This window comes from Talpa occidentalis, unplaced genomic scaffold (genome assembly GCF_014898055.3).
Source record: "Talpa occidentalis isolate TD23 unplaced genomic scaffold, MPIMG_talOcc4v2.1 talOcc4.11, whole genome shotgun sequence".
NCBI lineage: Eukaryota > Metazoa > Chordata > Mammalia > Eulipotyphla > Talpidae > Talpa > Talpa occidentalis.
Genome location: NW_023601104.1, coordinates 20,136,285 through 20,159,985, shown reverse-complemented (window position 1 = coordinate 20,159,985; position 23,701 = coordinate 20,136,285). Strand labels below are relative to the sequence as shown.

The window sequence follows — 23,701 nt, the reverse complement described above, 5'->3', positions numbered from 1 at the left end:
CAAAGTTGCCTGCCTGAGACAACCCCCACCACGCTTTGCCACTGCATCCTGGAAATAGATCTGCATGCCCACCTTCATAGAATTGACTCATGACAATTGTCCTTCTTCCATACTGGCTTTCAGGAACCACATGAATCCTCTTCCTGTAATCCATTTCTATCAGAAATACTTCTCTATTTTTACTGGGAGCTGTACACCCACACAAAAAGTACACTTTCACATAAAACACATGCATTGCTGTTCCACAAACAGCACTACCTCTTGTCAGTCCCCATGCCTACTCCCTCATTTTCTCTCTACCTTGCACGGTTGTGTGACCAGTCACAACCTCCATTTGGCAGTTTTCTTTCTTTTAGTAGGGAATCTCTGCCCTACAGGATAATCTGTGGAAATTCCAAAGCATCGTCCTCATTCATATTCTCTTAGCAGGTCTCACAACTGTAATTCTACCATCCCAGCTTTTATCAGTATGATTTTACCTCTGTGGTCACTCCTCCTAGCCTCCTTGTTGAAGTCACCCAATGACACACTATAAGCTTTAGTGCCCTCTCCATTCTACTAATGTCTCTACTTTCTTATTGAGCAACTCCAACTTCTGCCAGAGTCTTCTCCAGATACAGCCACAGGCACTTAGTCACAGACCCCTCCCTCTGGTACCCAGTACCCCTGATAGCCAGCGTGCCAGCGTGCTCTGCCAGCGTGCCCTGTGGACACACAAGTCAGCTAGGCTCCCAACTCCAGGGGAATCTTATACCCTGACTCTGACTTTCTGACATCTGCCATGCTTGAGACCTTGGAGCAGACGCTTTCCAAACTGTTTCCCCAACATCAGTATTGTATGAGACATTAACAGACAGTCCTCACCAAAAAGGGTTCTGAAGTTTGTTTATTTGGGAAACATATGTGATAGCACATGTCATAAATTTTGAGGAGATGGCTACATATAGGAAGTTTATTCATTTACTTGATCTGCAAACCATACATTTTTTAAATTTTTATTGCTTTTGTTTTTTATGTTCTTTATATTACCTCATTTTATTATATATTTTCATTAAATCGTTTTATTTTCTTACATCATTATTCATTTTTGTACAATATTTGATTTCTCTCCTATAAATCTCCCACCACAATATCAGTTGAGAACTATCACCTTAGTCCCTTATGCTCTTCCCTCCCCTGTTTTGACCCTACTCTCTCCTCCCCTGATGTATGCCTCAGATCTATAGTTTTGCCTGCAAGGTGTTTTGTTTTTTGTTTTGTTTTGTTTTGTTTTGTTTTGTTTTGACCCTTTGTTCAGTTTTCCTATAGTCCTCCTATAAGTGAAATCATCCAAAATTTTTCTTTTTCCTTCTGACTTATTTCAATGACCATAATCCCTTCCAGCTCCATCCATGTTGCTGAGACTGCCATGAGCAGTCTTTTTTGATTGCTGGATAATATTCCATTGTGTATATATATATATCGCATCTTCTTGATGCAGTCATCTGTTTTGGGGCATTTAGGTTGTTTCTGTATCTTATTTATTGTAAATAATGCTATAGTAAGCATAGGGGTGCAGATTTCCTTTTGAATTAATGTTTTTGTCTTCTTTGGGTAGATTCCTAGGAGTGGAATTGCTGGGTCATATGATAGCTCCATTTTTAGTAATTTGAGGGTTCTCTGCACAGCTTTTCATAGTGGTTGGACCAGTTTGCATTCCCACCAGTAGTGTAAAAGTGTTCTTTTTTCTCCATAATCTCACCACCATTTGTTGCTGCCAGTTTTTTAATATATGTCATTTTCACTGGTGTGAGGTGATATCTCATTGTGATTTTGATTTGCATTTCCGTAATTATAAGTGATGTTGAGCATTTTTCATATGCCTATTGGCCTTTTGCATTTCTTATTTGGAGAAGTGTCTTTTTGGTTCTTCTGCCCATTTTTTGACTGGGTTGTTTGCTTTGTTTTTGCTGAGTCATGTAAGCTCTTTGTAGATCTTTGATATCAGTCCCTTATGATTTGTATGTTGTACAAGTATTTTCTCCCAATCTGTAGGGTGTCTCTTCCTTTTGGTTATTGTCTCTTTTGCTGTACAGAAGCTTTTTAATTTGATGTATTCCCAGCTGATTATCCTGTCCTTCATTTTCTTTGCTTCTGGGGATGAGTCCTCAAAGATGTTTCTGAAATATATTACATGGAGTGTTTTGTCTATGTTTTCTGCTATATATTTTATAGTTTTAGGTCTTACAATCAAGTCTTTTATGCATTTTGGGTTGGTTTTTGTGTATGGTGTGAGGTAGTAATCTAATTTCCTTCTTTTGCACATAACAGTCCAGTTTTCCCAGCAGCATTTACTGAAGAGACTGTCCTTGTTCCAGTGCATGTCCTTTGTCATAGATTAGTTGGCCATATATGTGTGCCTCTATTTGTGGGTTTTCAATTCAATTCTGAAACTTGCCTGCAAGTTTCATCTTTTGTTTGTTTTGTTTTTGTTCCAGTACCATGCTTTTTTATATTATTATTAAGGCTTTGTAATATGTTTTGAAGTCTGTGTGTGTAAAACTTCCATTCTTCCTCTTTTTAGTCAGGAAAGCTTTGGCTATTCAAGGTTTTTTGTGATTCCATATGAATTTCAACATTTGTTCTATTTCTCTGATGAATGCCATTTGAGATTTTTAATTGGAAGTGCATTGAATTTGTAAATTGCTTTTGGTAGGAAGGCTATTTGATAATGTTAATTCTTTCAATCCATGAGCAGGGAATGTCTTTCCATTTCTTTGTGTCTTCTTCTATTTTCTTTTAACAATGTTTTGTGATTTTCTTTGTATAGGTCTTTTACCTCCTTTGTTAGGTTTATTCCCAGGTATTTAATTTTGGGGGAATACAGTTGTAAATGGGATATTTTTCTTGGTTTCTTCTTCTTCAGACTTACTATTCTGCAAACTATACTTTCAAGGAACCCCTGTTGGAGATCTTATCATTTGCCTGAGACCATTTAGAAAATACTAGCTTGGGGGCACTTCTACCCACTCAGTCCTATCAGATACTGAAATTGAAGTCAGTCAAACATCCATCCTGATTAGACACAAAATGGATATCTCTGTGATTTCCCTTGACTTTGCCTTTTGAGAGACAAGTAAGCTAATCCTGCACCCTATACCAGTTATTCACTTTTCAAGTGTTCTGTGTAATGTAATTTACCATGTAGGTCTGGAGTGAATTCCTACTCTTTATTTCTAGCCCAGAGCGCTCTCCTAAGCTCCCCACCTCATATATCCTGCTATGTGCTGGACAGCCATCTACTGGCGATCTCTAACAGAATGTCCTATAAGCTCTTCAAATGCAGTTTGTCCCCCCATGGAAGTGATTACTACCCTCATAAAACTCTTCTGTCCATCTGCATTCGCTAGTGGTTTCATTGCCACCATCTACCCAGAAACCTGAGAGATATTTGAACTCCACCCTCCCAGCCACCATGTCATGAAATCCTCTTGATTCTACCTTCAAGGAGCTCTTGAATTTGCTTCCTCTTCATCTTCCACTGCCTTTGTCCAAAATGGGGTCCTAATTACAGTTCAGACATTCTGAGAAACAGAAACTGGAATTTCTGAGACTTGCTTGCTAGAAGGTTATCAGAGAATGCTATGGAAAATAATCTCTAGTAGGGGGAGTGGAGGAAATAAGATCAGGAGGATAAAGAAGCTGAATTTTGGTGTAGTTGCAAGCATAGCCTCACCCAGTCCCTTGGGTACTCTGGCACTGGAGGAACCTTCAGAGTTGTCCCAACTGGATGCATAACCTCCATCCTCCACACCCCCATTCCGTAATCCCCTCAACCCCCACTGGATATGGGCAGCCTCCCCACCCCATTTTCCAGGGTAGCATAACTTTTGGCCAAGGGCAGTTCCCAAAACAGGCCTCAGCTGAGTGCCTTCAGCCACAGCAGCAGCTGAAGGAATGAGTGCCTTATCCTGAGGGGTTCACATTAACCACAGCATCCTGTCCCGAATCTTGGTGCTTTCCAGTCCACAACACAACCCAAGGAGCTTTTCTTTTCTTTTCTTTTTTTTTCTTCTGTTGTGGTTTTTTTTTAATATTTTATTTTATATAATTCTTACATCTTTTTTCATTTTTGCACAATGTGTGCATTTTCATTTTGGTTATAGTCCCCATACAATTGCACCCTCTCTTATTTTGACCCTAGACCTTTCTCCCCCCTTCCCTCCCCCACCCCGTGGTTTGTCTCTGGTTTATAGTTGCTTGTTGATTTTGACTTTTACTTTGTATTAATTAGTCTTTTTCCTGGTCCCTTATTTAGGTTTTCTAAATTCCTGCTATGAGTGAGACCATCTGGTATTTTTCTTTTTCTTTCTGGCTTATTTCACTGAGCATGATCCCTTCCGGCTCCATCCATGTTGCTGCAAACTGCATGTGTTTATCTTTTTTGATTGCTGAGTAATATTCCATTGTGTATAATGTACCACATCTTCTTGATCCAGTCATCTTTTTTTTGGGTTGTTTCCAAAGCTTAGCTATTGTAAAGAGTGCTGCTATAAACATAGGGATGCAGGTGCCCTTTGGAATTAATGTTTCTGTGTCATTTGGGTAAATATGTTCAACATCACTTGCAATCAGGGAAATGCAAATCAAAACTACCATGAGATACCATCTTACACCAGTGAGAATGGCGCATATTAAAAAAACTAGCAACAACAAATGTTGGTGAGGATGTGGAGAAAAAGGAACTCTCCTGCACTGTTGGTGGGAATGCAAACTGGTCCAACCACTATGGAGAGCTGTGTGGAGATTTCTGGACCTACTAAAGATAGAGCTTCCATATGATCCAGCAATTCCACTTTAAGGAGTTTTTCTAAACCCAGAATTAATGACATCACACCCTTTGTCAAAACCTCTCAGTCCTCCTTATCTACAGGATAATTCAAATCTGATCTCTGTCTACCTGTAAAGAACTCTGTCTGTAGCTTTCCTCCTTGTCTTCACTTTTGTACCTCTAATACCAGTGTAATAACACTTCCCAATTCTTCACCAGCACTGTTCCCCTGTTGAGAATAGGGTTTCCTACTCTCGGTAGCAAGCTCTTATTTACCCCTCAGGGCCCAATGTGAGCACCCCCTCCTCTCTGAGCCTATCTCAATATCATCAAGCACAGCCAATATTCTGTCTACTCTTTTTTATACTTGCAATTAGTGACCACTAATCAGAGTTCCTCAAGAGCAAAGCCTGTGTGGGTGTGGTATGGGGACAGACTTCTGAAGAGATGTGATCCCCTCCCTCTGAATCATATGCAGTGTTGTAAACCAGTGTGACCTCAATTAAAAAAGAATAACAATAAAATTTTAAGAGCAAAGCCTGCATGTTCCTTTTCGAATGTGAAGAAATGAATCCATTAGCCACGTGCATCAGTGTTGTATAAAGCTGTGCCTATATGGGCTGACTCAAGCTGCCTATAGTTGACTGCAGGCTAGTCAGGTCTTTTCCAGGAATTTCACCTAGTTGTACAGTGAGGGCTATAGGTCCCTGGGGAAAGGGATTGAGTTTGGGGAAGCTCAGCTGTTTCAGTATATAAAGCTCAAAGATCTGAGGGAACTGGACAGTCAACAGATGTACCCCATTATGTGGACACTGCCTTTCATGATGGGCTAGGGGTGAACCAGCCACCTACAGGCTATGTTATGAAAGGTATCGTAAGACCAACTTCCTACATAGCTGCCTTTAATGGTTTAAGTCTCCCCTCATATTCATTGATGGCCTGAATGGCCCCTTGAGTGGGGTAAATGCACTCTAGGACCTGGACAAGTGGAGGCTTATGTAGAAGAAAATTTCTCTGTGTATTTATTATTATTTTACCCTTAAAATTTTTCTATATTTTATGTATACTTTAAAATGTCCATAGTGCAATATTATAGTAACCCATGTACATATCTGATAAATAAATCATGTCAGGGAGTATATATATTCAAAATATTGTACATATATTTGGAGAACCCCTAGATTGGACTCCGAAGACCGGAGGTGTCTTCAGCTTTCACCCGTTTTTTTTTAAGTTGATCTGATTGCTGAGCTAATTTATCCTAATGAGCACAGAAGATCTTGGGGGAACTCTGGAGTCCAGGATCGAGCAGGGAAGCAGAAAGGGCTACCTGGGAACCAAAGGCTGCATCAAGACAGAGCTGGTGAACCATCTAGCAAGGAATCAAGAATCTGAATATGACAAGGCAGGAGAGAGAGCAGAACACAAGAGGCAGGCAGCCAAACGGAGGTTTTCAGGAGCTAGAAAAAAAACAGTAGACCCTCCTCCACCAGGTAGGCAGCCCATCTGCCAATCACTGTGATTGGCACTCATGTCAAAATGTAGCCAGGCAGATGGGAGGACAGCAATGGCTGCTCCAGAACACCTACATGGGAGGACATGGGGCAGCAATCTGATTGGCGTCAGGGCCTAGGAACACTGCCTCAAAGTTGCACTGGCATAGGCAGAGTACTGCTTTTACTCCATCTGTGGTTATTTGGGGATGGCTGTAGGATTGATTGATGGTAGAGATGGGGATGCAGAGAAAGTGTTATTAGCTCTGCAGCCCTTTGTGGCCTATCGGCAAGGTGGAAGCCAGTGAGCCACACTAAGCCAGAAAGAGTACAACATCTGAGATTTGGAAACACTGACCCCCAAGTTCTGGGATTCTGAGCTCTTTATTCAGGTGATGCTCCTGCATAGCTCTAATAACCAGGAAACAGCTTTATGATACAGCAGCAAAAGGCAGGAGCAGGGAATGGGCCTTTGCAGTGGGAGATGGAGAAAGGGAAGAAGAGGACTCCAAGAGCAAGGCGTTGATGAAGACTAAAGAAGGAGGCACAGAGAGAGACCCCAGAGGTGAACATGACTGACATGGCAGGTGTAGCCCTGATGGTGAGGAAGCATTTTCAAACTTCTACAAGTCCCGGTTCCACTAACGCATCAGTGGAAGACGGTGTGATGGGCACGGTAGCACACTCCATGCAGAGTTGTCTTAATGGCCAGTTTCCTATAAAACAAGATCGGAAGGGGAGCAGATGCAATTCCTTTTTATTTCATTGCTAGACTCTCAGTTAGGCTCCTGGTATTCTACCAGCAGTGGATTACAGAGCCTTTGAGGGTTACAACCACTTCCAGCTGATAAGACTTTGCATTTGTAAAGCACTTCAATTAACACAAACTTCTACATATATTATTTCATATCTCCTTAGCACAACCAGGCAAGATAGGTATTTTTATATCCTTTTTTGCAGATGGTAATATAAAAATTCAAGCAATGAGCTTGTTTAGCCCTAACTCTACATTCTGCAGATGACAAAATGCGTGTCAAAGCCAGGACCCACACCCAGATGTCACGGAACTCCACCTCTTCCTAATTCTCCCTCCTTTTGTTACACTTCCCTCCCAGCCCACCACAGTGCCAAAATCAGAAGTCAACAGAGAGAAAGCAGGCCTTCTCAGTGGGAGATGGGGGAAGTAAGGGAAGAGGACTCCAAGAGCAAGTGAGGAATGGCTCACAAATTTTCTTGACTCTGCTTTTCTCCTGATTCTCCCAGGTAGTTTGTTCTAACATCCTCTGTGCTTCTTTGCAGCGTGCAAAAGGAAAGAGCAAGAACATGGGAAGGATAGAGGCAACACCCCCAAAAAGCCCAGGTTGGTGTTCACAGATGTCCAGCGTCGAACTCTCCATGCAATATTCAAGGAAAATAAGCGTCCATCCAAAGAATTGCAAATCACCATCTCCCAGCAGCTGGGGTTGGAGCTGAGCACCGTCAGCAACTTCTTCATGAATGCGAGGAGGAGGAGTCTGGACAAATGGCAGGACGAGGGCAGCTCCAATTCAGGCAACTCATCTTCTTCATCAAGCACTTGTACCAAAGCATGAAGGAATAACCACGAACTAAAACCTCGGTGGAAAAGCTTTAAATAAAAAATTTTTAAAGACCAGGACCTCAAGATAGCAGGTTTATACTTAGAAATATTTGAAGAAAAAAAAAGTGTTATTTATAGTCCAAAGAAACCAAAGACTTAGCTCACCTGCATTCTGACTTTGTTCGGAGACACACACTTCAGCGGGGCGACAACTTGGCAAGAAAATTTATGAGTGGGAAAACACCACTGGATCTCACACCATCAATCCATGATCATTCTCGCTGTGCTTGGCTGTTTACTGGTTTGAAGCATAGTGATTTGAGTGGACATCTTTAAACTTGGACTTTCTCGTCTGTTCCACTGCACCGAGAAGGTGTACAGTGTCTCAGTACTGTGTGTGGGTGCGTGTGTGTGTGTGTGTGTGTACACACACGCGCACGCACAGAAACATGCACACACACACACCACCACCAGTGGTTAGGGACTTGGGCAGGGCTGGTCTTCAGGAAGGGTTGTGCCCTAAGAGTGCAACCAACATAGTGTGGGGTTGTCTGAGTTCATTGGATTAGGAGTATGATCTCGCTCGTCTAGCCTAGCGTTTGAACCTGCCAGGCCCGCAACCTAAATGCAGATTCAAACCCAGCAAAGAAAATTTGAATGACACCTAAACCAGTGCATTCTCTTTGTTTGTTAAGGAATGTTCAGATATTTTTTAAGAAACGAAACAAGAGTCCATTCATTAAAAAAAAAAAAATCACCTAGGTACCAAAGAACACAATATTATAGTGCAGGTATTTTATTGCAATGATTTTAATAACCAAAGCTATTTTTACACAAGATACTATGTAAAGTTATACATATGAACTGATCTAGCTGTAACACACATGCCACATGGAATCATGACTATTATTTATGACTCTTGAAGCATTTGAAATATTAGTTTTCAGAACTGGCAAGAAAGAATGTAGCTTCAGGGAAGCAATTAGTATCATAACAGAAAGGTCAGTGTAGTACATGTACATCCAGATGGCACACTCCCTTTTGGGATCCATAAATGTCACTTAAGTAGACACATAGTCGTGATCCCATAATCTGTTCAGTGCTAAGAAAATCTGGGTATGCTTCTGAAGTAGGACCCCATTTGTAAACTAGGAAACTAAATTAATCAAGGCAGGTAACTAAATTGGAAAATTTGCTCAAAGTAATGTTTTTTAGCGAAAGACCACTAAGTAAAGGACTCCATGCTGAGGTTAATTTGACTTAAATTTGCTTGATGCATTTGACACTGAATACCTTTTTAAAAATCTGTACAGGCACAAATAAAGTAGGCAGAATGATGTTAATATTAATATGAACTACCCAGTATCTGTAAGCATACTAAAAATGTAATGAAGCTGATTTTATTACCAATCTGAGAAGTTTTATGGCATGAATATCCATAGAAACAGCAGATGCATCTGAGAAATGGTGGAATTTATGGAACTACATAGAAAAAAAAATCATAATTCTAATGGAAGACAAACTTTGGGTTATATAGGCATTAAGCTGTTTATTTCACTAAAGCATATTCTCCAAAGCAGACTATATTCTTTCTTGCTACTGCATTAAGCTGCAACTTTTATAACACAGATTCCTCTCTCTAATGGGGACAGACAGGTAAAGAAACTAGACCTGAGCTTCCAAACACAAAAATTTAAATTTTGTTTTTCCAAATCAATTAGGGCTGTTGAAATCAAGGCTAAATTATGCAATTGTGCTATCAACACTAGTACCCAAGTGAATCACTTGATTTCCAGAAAAATTCTCTCTCTGAATCCAGCTGAATTGTAACTCATATAAGTGGATGCCTTTTGTACTGTTAGGTAAATTATTGGTTAATTACCACACCTAAATAGAAATATAAAATTAAATTTTATCTCAACAATAAGTTGTTTATTGAGACTCATTAAAATACTAAACCATCTCGACACAAAACCTAACTCTTTAACATCAAATGTCAGTATTTTATCTAGGTTTAGAAAAGACAGGCACCTGGAGAGAGGAAGTTAGGCCAGTGCGCCATCTGTGTCTCCTTCAGGCTGAATGAGAAAAGGAAATCAAACACCTACTTGTCCTTTGATCAAATATTGCATTTGCCTTGACACATTTTGTTTTAGTAATTTTTTATCTCATCCCAAATTCCAGCTTACAATTTCCCTTCAAAATATGGCACAATTATAGTTCAACTATTAAAGAGGCCATTTAAATGGTCACCCTTGGAATTTGGTAAAAATATGTAACCTTGTCAGTGACGCAAAAAGGAAAAAACCTGATTCACTTTTTCTCTCCAGGAATGGAAGGGACCATGAGGACAGTACTTATAGTTTAGGAGGGAGAAAAGCCTTATATATTTAAAACATGAGAGTTATAAATGCAGGGAAATTCAAGCTATATCTACACACAATCTTACCTAAGTCAATACCCCAGGAAAGACAAATGTTGAATTTCAACAACCATATATTTTGCTTTGCTTTTACTGTATTACTCCTCAAGGTAATCCAATGCATTTTATATTTTCAACCCATTATTTTGGTAATGTGTAGAATATTATTACCTATTTACTGTTCCCACCATATTTTCTGAAAGACAACCAGTGATCCTATTTGCTAACACCAAAGATAATTTTCATACCAGCATTGAATTTGCACCCATTATGCAATTTCAGGGCCTAGAGATATATTTTCTCATAAACAAATGCACAAATCAGAGCCTGCAGAGCAATTTTTACTTGACTGTTTAAGCATACAACCTTTGCTTTTTAGACATCATAATGGATAAACTCAACCTCTCACAAGCAATATCCTTATTACATCATGTATGATAATCTTTATTGCTTCTGAATTGGCACACAGAGAAAAAAATGCTTCCATTCCTATTTAGTCTAGCATTGATTTATAGCTCAGTCTTCTTAACCTACCACATTCAGTGGAGCAGATCACATGCTATTTGTTCACCCATCATTTCTCAATCTTTTAGCAAAATTCCCCTAGAAAGGTATCTTATTCTTTGGAATGTTAGACTCTGTTGGCCATAAATCATTCAGGTGCTCTCATGACCAGAGCTTCCCTTGAAAGGGGGCCAAGAGCGAGAGTGGGAGCTGTAACATCTCGGCACTCCAAAAGCCCAGACTTCAGTAAATGTTCAGGTAAAAGAACTCTGGATATAAGAAACTGAATATCCTAGTCCCTGGTTGCAGCTGGAATGACCCCAAGACCAAAGAACATGTATGGGGAGATCCAGAAGTTCTAACTGAGCATGTCACTCACTCTGCCCAAGGAAACTAATTAAATAACTTTCCAGAAAAAAAAAAAATAAAGCACGATGCTACTTTTGGACTCATGCCATTCCCATTGCTACCCCAGGTGAATGACCCATCTTCGCAGGTTAAATGCAAACTTTGCTATACCAAAGAGTCCTAGGACAATTTCACAGGAGCTGTAAAGGCATTTTCCCTAAGAAAGGTCCTCCCTTCTTTGTACATAAAGGATGAAAACTATGCATTTAGCAAACAAAGAGAAAGCACTTCTCCCTTTCCTATCTAGTTGTTTAGGGTGCATTCAAACCCCAGAAGCTCTTTTGAGATGCGATTGGCCTTCTGGGTTATTATTGTGGTGTGGTTAGCTTTACAGTACATTTGGTAACTATTTCCTAAATAGTATGGACAAAGCAGCAGAAGGTAAGAAAATAGCTACTTCCACGTGTAAAAAAAAAAAGGTGTAAAGATCTACTATTTATAGTGTGAACCAAAGATGCTACCTCACTCGATCTCCATTGGTGATTTTAATCACATTGATGATACCAAAGAATACCAAAGATATTTTCATGCACGGCCTTGGTCTGCAGAGGGAACTCACCCCTTCCTTCTCCCACCTCTTCCTCCCTCCTCACTCTTCACTCAGTGTGTAAACTTGTCTTCATTCTTAATAATAATGATACGAACAACAACAACAACATTAGGAAATACTACTCGTATAACTGCTAGTTCTACTTGTAAATCTCTAGGCAAACATGTTGCAAACTTTGTAAACTCCTAGGATGAGTGCCTTGCTTGAACCAAAGTGTTAAACCGCTGTTGACCTCTCTCACCTTATACTCTTTGAATACCTCAGCCTCTTAGAAAGGCCACTAATGAAAAAAAAAAAAAAAGGAATAATTATTCACCGTGGTGCTTTTTCCGTGCAACCATGCAATGAAACTTTCTTTGATACCAAAGGATGACTTTTTTCCCCCAATTTCTTGCTGATAAACCAAAGCTCCTCCTCCTGGTTCCCTCTCCAGGTTCCCCCAGTTCACCGAGTCCCTTCATCAGGCAGGCCGTGCATCACTTTTACCAATTCCTCCAAATACCTCATAGTAATAAAGTTTTAGGGTTATGTTGTATAGAGAGTCTATGTGATAAGGCAGAACTTACTAGTTTGATAATTGTTAAGGTTACTTTTAAAAGAAACTTTATAATTCTTATTTATTTTGTAGTTTGTATGTTTGGGATGTCCCCCTCCACCCCACCCCCTACTTTGGTTTGGGGTTTATTTTCTTGACAGAACTGCTCTGCTGCTCAAGGAAGACTTAATTTCTGGAAATGTTCCCCCAGGTGGGTTAAGGGTTGTGTAAAAAATGCAAGAATGGAATAAGAAATGATTTTCGTTTTGATGGTTACTTTTGAAGTTTTTGTGTTTTGTAGTAAATTTGTTTCCACAGGGTAAAAAAAAAAAAATATATATATATATATATAATCTCTTTTTTGTGAAACTGGTTCCTATTTTTCTCTAATGTGCTGTGATTTTTTTAATTTAACTACATTTTATATGAGCTTATTTAATCACTGCTTTAATTTATGACTGTGTAGTTTTTAAAATGTATATAGTAGAATCAAAACGGCCAAAGCTTTCTGTTACAATCTTTCTGTTCTTGATGCTAAGATAAGCTGGAGACAAGAGCTTCTCTTAACTGCAGGGTGTATCCTTAGCTTTTTCTTAGCAGGCACTTCGATGTGTGTTGTGAACACTGCCAGGTTCCCCCCTCAAAAAATTTGTACATGCCAAAATGAGTGTTTCAAGGTAGTCCTTTCTGTCACTTAGAAAGAAGGCATTATTCATGTTCTTCCATTAATTTATTAATTCTTTTTTTTCTTTAGGAAAGATTTCTTTGCAGGTTAGACCTGAAATTCCAAAGAATTAAGACTCATTTAATGTTTCAGAGCACCGGCATTTGTGAGATACATCGCTACTTTTTTTTTCCCCCCCAAACCATTCTCACGGGTATGAGAAGTAAAGAGTGTAAAAACTAGAAAGAGACAAGCTAACTTGAATTTGGAAATCTTAATTTCACCAAGTTTCTGAACTGCTTCTAGGCAGGGGCAGGGCATGGAGATGCAGTTCCTTGGCTGAGCTGAGAGGAGATACTTTAGCTTCAGACCTTTCCTGTCAGTCAAGCCTGAGGGGCAGCTGACCAGGCCCCCACCTGTTAGGCCAACCCCTGAAAGAAGCACTGCTTAATAGCTTGGCCCCAATTATCAATCCAACTTAAGGAAAATGCCTGAGAGTTATATGTTCTCCATGTCCATTTATTGGAGTTTCCTGTCCAAAACTACCCCTTAGTGACTCTCCATAATTCTCCCAACAAAATTGAAGGAATTACCCTTCATGTCAAAGTTCTGGTGTTTACAGACCCCAGACCCACTTGGGTTTGCCTCTTCTCACACTTCATCTTCTTGAATTTTCTTGTCCACACACTAGAGATGGTCCCTGCCCCAGACCACCTTCATCGAGGCTGTTCAGACACTTGGCCCGGCCCTCGCTAGCACACACACAGATTCTAACCCAACTGGTGGAATCCTCAGAAGAGCCGGTGCCCACTATTTTATCTTATTTTGCTGAAATAAGTCGCATCACCTACATGGCATAAACCCATAGATGTAAATATTTTTCCTCTCAATACCAGAATTTTACCTTATTTTCTTTTCCAGGGGTATTTGGGGTGGGAAAGGAAAGGGTGGGCTTAGACTTTGGGTCAAATGTTACATTTTCTTAGAAACATTTTTATACTCATTATGTATTTTAATAGGGCAATAAATCTGCTCTGAGTTGCAGGACCATTCAGTGCTCTGTGGGTAGGCATTGACTAATTTTTTTTTAAATACAAATACTGTGCAGTGAGTTACAGAAAGCCCAGGAAAATGGTTGAGGGAGTAGACTTTTACCATCAGCAATGATACGCTGAACAGAGTTGTATTCTCAAGATCATAGTTTCTGTTTCTGTGTTAGTCTTGATTTTTTTGTGGTATGTTCTGCATTTATTACATAATCATTGTGGGCTCATTTTAGATTTGCCGTCTGAACGAAGTGACAAGTATTTTTTAACAAAATAAACTTTAAAACATTGTCTTCCACTCGCTTCGGTAGTTGTCTTCATATCTTCCTGTGTCTCTTGTCCCTCTGAAGTCAGCCCATCTGTCTCTCCTCTATTTTTAGTATACCTTTGACCTTAGGTATTGTTTGAGTGTGACTCAGTTTCCCTGTTCAAGTTAGCTTGATGGTTTATTATGTAGGAGGGTGCCTAAGACAATCATCAGGTAAAAAATAAATAAATAAAAATTAAAAAAAAAAAAAAAGACCAGTAGAGTAGAAAATCTTCCAAGAGCAGAGGGAGTTCTTCCTTAGCAATGGGGGAGGAAAAAGTTAACTGCATAATTAAATAATTAATTAATTTTAAAAAACCTAACCATGAGGGGCTTAGATTTTTTTATAAAAGACAAATGTTGCTGTCATTTTCTTCGTCAATTAGAAAGCAGTGGTAGTTTCTACGTTGCATCTACATTTCAGACTAAATGATTATTGTACCCAGTTATGGTTGGTTGCTAATATTTTGTCTCTCTCTCTCTCTCTCTTTCTGTCCAATGCTTCTCCTGTACTTTTGTGTGTAGCAACAAAAGGTGTAATGCATTAGGCATTATTCTGGTTTGTTTATGAGTATCTCCTGTACTGCATTAAGGTTTTTTCATTTTTTTTAAGCTTCGCTACTGTTCTCACTTTATGCCGTGCAATATCATCTGCTGTGTTTGCTAAGCAAAAAAGAAAAAAAAGAAAAAAAAGCAAGTGATGATGCCATCATGCTTTTCAGTGTTAAAATGTTTCAGCATTTATGTAGTCACCAAAACGTAGTAAATAAAATGTTGGATTTTCCAGCACTTTAAATTTAGACAATTCATGCCTTCCTTTGTTTTTATTCTCTCTGCAATCCTAAGCCAGTAGCTCATGGATTTTCTTTGGCGGAAGAGGGGAGCTGAGAGGACAACATGCTTGAGAACTGAAGTCAGTACTATGGTTTAAAAAAAATTGCCTGATGGTAGAAAAATACCGAAGTGTTCTATAGTGGAGCAGGAGGATATGTTTAAATAGAAGTGGGACATTCTATATATAGATGTTAACCATGTATAGTAACCTGATTGACTCTCAGAAAAAAAAAATTATTAGCAAAAGTAGCCTTTAAAAGTCCTCTCCAGTAAAACATGTGCGCGCGTGTGTGTGTCTGTCTGTCTGTCTGAGAAAATGAAAATCCTCTTTATTTAATACAGTATAATGATTGATCTAGAGGCCTGACTCAGTAAAAAGGGAAGTATATTGCATTACTGATTACTAGCTGTATGACCCTGGACCAATTATCACTATTTTTTTTTTTAAATCTGAGCACAGCCGCTCCTCCACTGTTTTAAGATTTTATTTATTTTTGCATAGAAGAACTGGGTGTAGGCCAGAGATGTGGGGGTGGAGTGAGAGGATTCCCCAGAGACAGCGTGGGGAGCAGAACAGGTAGATTTACTGAAATATACTGCTGAGGGGAGCAGCAGGCAAGACAGGAGAGGTCTGCTAGGCCTTCACAATGGTAGCGCTGAGACTTAACCCCTAGGCCAGCAGGGAGGCCCCTGTACCAATTTTTTAACTACCCTAAATCTCAATTCCCTCATCTGTAAAATGGGGATAAGTGTCTAAACTATGAGGATTAGAAATTAGAAGTAAATAAAGTTTAACACAGAATTTGGCATGATAAATCCTTGAAAAATCTTAGCTATTTTTGTTATTCTCAGCAAATCTGTTAAAATGCAGACTTTTTTCCATTTAAAAAAATTTCCAAGCAGATTTTTCATTTTTTAAAATAAACTAAGGACTGTTTTCTTGACAAAATTCCAGTGGTTACATTTAGATTCTCCAAAGGTAGGAAAAGGAAAGATGTAGAAAAACATGTGAAAGGGCCATTGGGGTTGGCCCTGTAACAGAAACCAAATTAATGTATGCTTCAGGATACCAGAAAGGAAAAAACTACAGTCTGTCAGAAGAAAAAAAATTTGAAGGATGAATTGTCTTTGAGCCTTACAGAGAAAGAGATTCCTGCAGACATTCCAAACACTGCACCTTGAAAGCTTTGACTCCTCAGGTCTTTTGAAAGTGGGGCCAATGAATATAGATTTGGATGACTCCCCAGGGAGAATTTGGGGGCACCAAGAACACCTGGGGAAGACATTGTAAATGAAGCCCAGGAGTGCAAAAGTCTATATGGGGTCACATTTCTCTTCTATTTCATTAAAGCACTGAAAACAGTGTATGTGCTGACTGCAGATGACAAATAACTACCTAAAATTTAATTGGCTTTCATTCCTTCCAAAGCAGATTCTTCCTATTTCCATCCTACTGGGCAGGATCCTCACTTCCACTAACCACATTCAATAAGAACACGATTCACTCACCAGTTGCATTCATGAGTATGAAGTGGGTGATAGGAGAGAATGTATAGTGCTCTCTTTTTGGGTGTTGAAACTTTACCCCCATTTCCAACATTCTGATGTGTTACCACTAGGTCTCCACAACCAGATCATCCACTTGTCTCCACTTGAGTTTTAGTCTCTTTAGAGAGACCTTTTTGGCTATGGTTTCTTGCACAGGGGAAAGTGAGAACACGTGAAGGAGCTCCTGGCTACCCCAGCTGTTTGGGACACTGTTAAAGGCCCATTTTTCTTTTTTTTTTCTTAAAGATTTATTTATTTATTTATACAAGCACTGGGTACAGTCAGAAGTGCAGGAGGGTGAGAGAATTCACCAGAGCCAGAGGAGATAGCAGAGCAGGCAGACTGACGAAGTACACTGCTGAGGGGAGCAGAGGCGGTGAGAGAGGTCTGCGCGCCATGTGGGACCCTCCCCCGGCGGCCAGGGATCGAACCAGCACTGCAGAGGCTGTGGGCAGCCTTGCAACCCAGTGCTCAACCGCTGCGCCACCGGGGAGGCCCTAAGGGCCATTTTTCTCTCACACCCTCCACAGCGCTGAATCATGAGTTGTCCACCTGGGGGGCAAGAACTGATGGTGGGAGCAGCAGACAGGACTCTCAGAAGCCATGAAAGAAAGACAGATCCTAAACTATGTCGCAGACTCAATCAAGAAGCTCACCCATGATCCACTGGGGATACTTCACCTGTGGATCCCCTCAATTGACCCTGGTTCCCTCTCCAGGTGCTCTCTCCCTCTCTCTCTCATACACACACACTCACACACACACACACACACACACACACACACACACACGGTTACAGAGCAGGGACAGGGACACCCCATAACCCCCAAATCTGCCCATTCTAAGTTCTGCCGTCTGCCACATGAAGACAAAACACACTCTAGCGCACAAGACCATTAACGGAAAGGAACTTTAATACAATTAGTGTGTAACAATGAAAAGGGAAAGAATGTAGTTTCCAAATCCAGCACCCGAAATTACCTGTCTCCTCATGGGTAAACGTCCAGCCAAACAGGGTTGGCCCAAAGCAGGGCCTCTGAGGCCTGAAAGGCTGCCACAAGTCTAAGGCACCTTCTGGTGGGGACCCATAGGAAAGAGGCAGAAGGGGCCCGGCATGTCTGGGACAAAAAGGAATAAAATGAAGATAAATGCTGCCTTTGTTAACCTCCCCACGGGTCTCTCACTCACATCTGTTTCAACCAATCCAGGACCAATAAGCAAGTGCAGCTTCTTCACATGTGTCACCCCTCCATGGGCCTCCTCCTGGTCCTTGCTCTCCATCCTGCTTCCTTCCTCCCTCAGTCTCCTTTCCAGCTTCTTCTCCTCCCTGCTCAGCTCCACCTTCCCTTGGGTGGGGGTGGGAACTGGAACCTCCCCTTTCCCTGGGGACAACTCTGTTGCAAGGACAGAATCAAGAAATATGGATCCCACTCTTAGCTTTCCTGTTTCTAAAATCAAGTCTTTTGGGCCTCCTTGGTGGTGCAAGGGGTTAAGTCTCAGCACTATCAAACTATCCACAGCCACTGCAGCTCGATCCCTAGCCAAGGAGCTAATCCACATGGTGCGGCAGACCTCTCCTCTCTCACCCGCTGCTCCCCTCAGCCGTGTATTTCAGTCAGTCCACCTGTTCTGCTCCCCTCTCTGTCTGTGGTGAATCCTCTCACGTCCCACACCTCTGGCCTACACTCCAACTCTTGTATGCATAAATAAATAAATCTTTAAAGAGTAAATAAATAGGGCCTCCCCAGTGGCACAGCAGGTTGAGCGCAGCTCTGTGAAGCTGTCTGCAGCCTCTGCAGCGCTGGTTCAATCACCGGCCAGCCACGGAGATACCCACATGGTGCAGCAGACCTCTCCTGTCTCGCCCACTGCTCTCCTCAGCAGTGTATTTTAGTCAGTCTGCCTGTTCTGTTCCCCACTCTGTCTCTGGTGAGTCCTCTCACCTCCCACATCTCTGGCCCATATCCCAGCTCTTGTATGCATAAATAAATAAATAAATCTTTAAAAAAAGTAAATAAATAAAATCCTCAAGTCTTTTAACCCAGTGCTTCTAAGACTAAAGCATACACATGTCACCTGGAGTTCTTACTAAAAATGTATATCTGATTAAATCATTCTGAGGTGAGGCTTGAGCTCTGGCATTTCTGACATTCCCAGGTGATGCCACATTGCTGGTCCACAGGCCACATTTTGAATGGAAAGGTCTTAACTTCTCTAATCTTCAGCTTCCTCTTTTATAAAATAGAAGGAAGACCTGGAGGACTTTCCCACTTGAGTGCATTCTGATAAACCCTCAGACAGGGCTGGGCCTCTAGCCCTGAGAAAATTATGATGTACTTCCTCTCACCCATCTCCTCCCCAACTTACCCCTGTTTTGATTCAAAATTAAGACAGTACTAAAACAATAAGTGAATAAAATTTTTTTTAATCAAGACATTACTAAATCTAAAGAGCATGGAAAGAAGTCCAAAAAATTCTGTTTCCCATGAAAACTGCTTTAATGCTTTTCCTTATAACTCATGTTCTTCCCAAAATTTGTTCTCATGTTTTGAGTGCTCCTGCATTGTTGGTTCCTTAATACTTGGTCTGCCTCAGTGATAGCCCAAATCTGAGCCCAGATACTGGCAGACTGTCGGTATCTCCTGCCATGTGCCAAGAATATTTGAGGGACCCAAATTAATTGGATCCCTGTCCACTATGGTCTTCTGGGAAGGCGTAAGACCAAACTGGGGGCCATCCAACCTCAGAGAGGTCTTCCTCTTAATTGCAGTTCCTCTACATATCCCAGGTACCTTCTATACAAACATTTGATTGCTTCCTCAGCCTATGCCTGACTCCAGGATTGCCCATCTATTTGCATTGCCATAGTATCGAGGGTTGCCATGTATATCTGCACTCACCTGAAGGAAGTGAAGCCCTTTTCTTCATATTTGCCCTCTTATTGTCCAGGTCGAGACATGGGCTACATACGCTTAGATTGCGCCTTATATACACGATCACTGTAGAGAATAGAAAGATGACTCAGTCTATCCTCTAGCTCAGCAAATCCCAACCAGGTATGATTTTGCTCTCCACAGCAAGTCAGTACTAGCAAATCGAATTCAGCAACATACAAAAAAGAGAATACACCATGACTGCCGGAGAATTTATCCTAAGAATACATGGTTGGTTTAACATCTTATCATGAATTAATGTAATATACCACATAATACGCTAAGAAACAAAATCCACATGATCACCTTAGTGGATGCAGAAAGGATATTTGACAAAATTAACAACCCTTTCTGATAAAACTCTCAAAACACTAAAAATAGCAGGCAGCTTCTGCCACTTGATAAATAATCTCTATGGAAAGCCCTCAGCTAGCATCACGCTTCATGATAGAAGACTGAATCCTTTCCTCTGAAGATCAGGGCCAAGACAAGGATACCAGCAGCACCACTTCTATTCAGAATTGTACTGGAGCTTCCAGCAAGGTTAATTAGGCAAGAAAAAGAAGTAAGATAAAATCCAGAGTGGAAAGAAAGAAGTAAAACTACCTCTATACACAGATAGCATGACCATGCATATAGAAAATCCTAAGAGGTCTACAAGAAACTAATAAATTCAACAAGATTGAAGGATACAAGATCATTATACAAAAATATCAGTTGTATTTCTACACACTTACCAATGAACGATCTGAAAGTGAATTTTTTATTTATTCTTTTCACATTGGCATCAAAAATAATAAAATACTTGGGAATATATTTAACAAAAGATTTGCAAAACATATACAAGAGACTATAATACTTGTTGAACAAAATTAGATACAATCTAAATAAAAATAAGACACACAAATGGTAAATGAGCATAGGAAAAGATCATTAGCCATTAGGGAAATGCAAATTAAAAGCACAAAAATTATTAATTTATAAACTCTAAGACAGCTATAATAAAAGAGACAAGTGTGTGGGCTTCTCTGGTGGCCTAGGAATTAAGTCTCAGCGCTATCACCGCAATGGCCCACCGCACAGTCCCTGGCCAGGGAGCTACCCACATGGCACAGCAGAACCCTCCTTTCTTGCCTGCTGCTCCCCTCCGCAGTGTATTTCACTGATCTGCCTGCACTGCTCCCACTCCGTGGTGATCCTCTCACCCTCCCACACCTCTGACCTACACCCCAGTTCTTCTACACAAAAACAGAGAAATAAATAAATCTTAAAAAAAAAAGACAATTATGGAAATTACTTAAAATTTTAATCACGGAATTACTCTTTAATTCAGTAGTTCCGCTCATAGGTATAAAACCAAAAGAATGGAAAAAGTGTTTACAGAAAAACCTGTTCACAAATGTTCATATCAGCATTAGTCACATAAGCCAAATTTGGAAACAATACAGGCGTTTATGCATGGATACACAGATCAACAAAACATAGTATGTCCAGCAAAACAACTCTTAGGGGCCTCCCCGGTGGCACAGTGGTTGAGCGCTGGGTTGCGAAGCTGCCCGCAGTCTTTGCAGCGCCGGTTGCCGGTTCGATCCCCGGCTGCTCCCCAGCTGCTCCCTGGCCACCAGAGGAGGGTCCCACATGGCGCGCAGACCTCTCCTGCCGCCCGCTGCTCCCCTCGGCAGTGTACTTCGGTCCTTCTGCCTGCTCGGCTCCCCGCTCTGGCTCTGGTGAATTCTCTCACCCTCCCGCGCTTCTGACTGTACACAGTGCTTATATAAACAAAAAAACAAACAAACAAACAAATAAATAAATAAAACATGCCTCTATTTAAAAAAAAAAAAAACAACTCTTAGACTCTGTGAAAAACATGGTGGTTACCAGAAAGGGGGTGCCAGCAGAACGGATAAATGCGATAGTGTATTGGCCCAGGAATACATGTGAGGTGCTACTACTGAAATGATAGTCTTGTAAACAAATGCTAAGTCAATAAAATTTGAGGTTTTTTTTTTTTCCAAATGTCTACGTTTTGAAACATCTGGAACCAGTGAAAAGCGTCTATGTAGCTAGTAATGGGAGTCATAGAAAGATTTTAAGGAAAAGACATGGTCATGTATAAACACGCAGATTATAAAGAAAAACAAAAATGGGCAAAGTGTGAGGTATGCATGGACTAAGCAATGTTAAAATGTGCATTTAGTCACATAAAATAATTTAAGTAACAAAAATAAAGTGGTGTGTCAATATGATGTACTGTTACAGTCAACGGACTATCTGAAAAGAACAGATATATTCCACACCAAGGGGGACCCTGAAGAGCACCATGCTAAGTGAAAGAAGCCAGACACCAAGGCCACAGAATGTCTGACTCCATTGAGATGAAATGCCCAGAATAGGCACATTCATAGAAAAGGAAAGCAGATTAGTGATTGTCAGGGGAAAAGGGGAGTGAGTGTTTATGGGTAAAGGGTTTCTTTTATAGGGTGACAAAAATATTCTAGAGTTAGATAGTGGTGTCAGTTGCACAATCTTAGTACATATACAAAAAACTATTGAATTGGACACTATGAAAGGGTGAATGTTATGGTTTATGAATTACACCTCAATGCTGTGATATAAAAAAAATAATAATGGAGCATTTAGGAAGGCACAGGAGCAGACTTTAAAAATTTGTAAAAGCCTAAGCTTAGACATTTTGAATGAAAAATAGTGATAATATCAGATTATAAATTATTCTATAAAATAAATAGCCACGACATCATACTCGTGTACATAAAAATGTAAAACTGAATGAAAAAAATGTAAAAATGAATGAATAAAAGGGCAGCCCTTTTTCCCAGTGGAATTCTGATTAAAAAAATGTATTCAGGTGCTTCCGGCCGCCGACCCGGCAACATGGCGGCGCCCGCGTGGCTGCGCCGCTGCTCCTGGCTGCTGGCCCCAGCCAGGCTCCCGAGTGTTTCCGCCGCTGGCTAAGTTCCACGTGCGGGACCCGCCACACGACCAACCCAACTGGCTGAAAGTTGGCCTGACCTTGGGCACCTCGGCCTTTCTGTGGTTCTATTTCATCAAGCAGCATAATGAAGATGTTTTAGAGTATAAAAGAAGGAATGGATTGGAATAAACTTTTGGAAAACTGTTATAGGGCAGCCCCGGTACAAAACGGGGTGCCTGACTGTGGGTCCTCACCCACGCGCTTAAAGGACTTATCAATGCTCTACTGCAGGCACACGCGAAAAGTTAATAAAAGGTTTATTTACAAGGGAAGGGGAAACGAGGAAATGTACAGTTCAGGGAGAAAAATGGGAGACAAAGTTTTTAATGTGTCCTATCCGATCCACAGATCGGGAATCCCCAATGGCGCTCTGAGAGCTGGCCGCGAGCCAGGAGCCATGAAGCCAGGAGGCGAGTGACAGCGAGTCCCCCAAGGCCCACGTGTTTGGTTTTTATATCCAACCTGGCTGCATAACTCCACCCTCAGGTCCCAGCCACCTTCCCTTTGGTGGTGATGGGATTTGTCTTTCCCAATGTCTTGATGTATGGAGTGGGAGTGGAGTCCACAAAGTCTGTATGGGATTAGCTCAGGACATCATTTCCCCCTAACAATACTAACACAGTATGCTCCATAGAGTGATACAACAGTTCCTCTGGATTCCCCAGTCTGTTGAGTTTTTAATGTGTGATGTTATATGTGAATATTTGTCAAGCCAGCATTTATGTTTTACATCATTACATGAAAAAATAAAAATCCTCCTGTATTCAGACTCTGTAAAAAAAAAAAAATGTATTCAGTGTGGAACTAGATAATCACCTGGTCCAGGCAAACACCACAGCAGTAATTGCTGCAAACAACCCCACTGATAAATGCTAAGATAGGCAAGTGAAAGTATAAGAAATAGGATACGTGAAAATAGTGACTTTCTAGCAAAGAAACTTGGCAGAAATCTCCTTAGCCAAGAGATTAAAATTACCATTACTCTTTATAAATAAAGCATATCAACATCAAGTATCCCTGATATACTTCACTGTCAAAAATATGTTTCTTCAATCTAATCACGAAAAAGGATCAGA

At 40.7% G+C, this 23,701-nt stretch overlaps 1 protein-coding gene and 1 pseudogene across 1 annotated transcript in view; both read left to right on the top strand.

Moving 5' to 3' along the window:
* Positions 1–8,275, top strand: part of ONECUT1 (one cut homeobox 1) — a 34,008-nt gene extending 25,733 nt beyond the window's left edge. The window contains exon 2 of the mRNA XM_037501756.2: positions 7,603–8,275. Within this exon, the coding sequence (XP_037357653.1) occupies positions 7,603–7,895 (293 nt within the window). The 3' untranslated portion in view covers positions 7,896–8,275. The remainder of the gene's footprint in view (positions 1–7,602) is intronic.
* Positions 8,276–22,525: 14,250 nt separating this feature from the next.
* Positions 22,526–22,756, top strand: LOC119237930 (NADH dehydrogenase [ubiquinone] 1 subunit C1, mitochondrial-like; annotated as a pseudogene).
* The last annotated feature ends 945 nt before the right edge of the window (positions 22,757–23,701 follow it).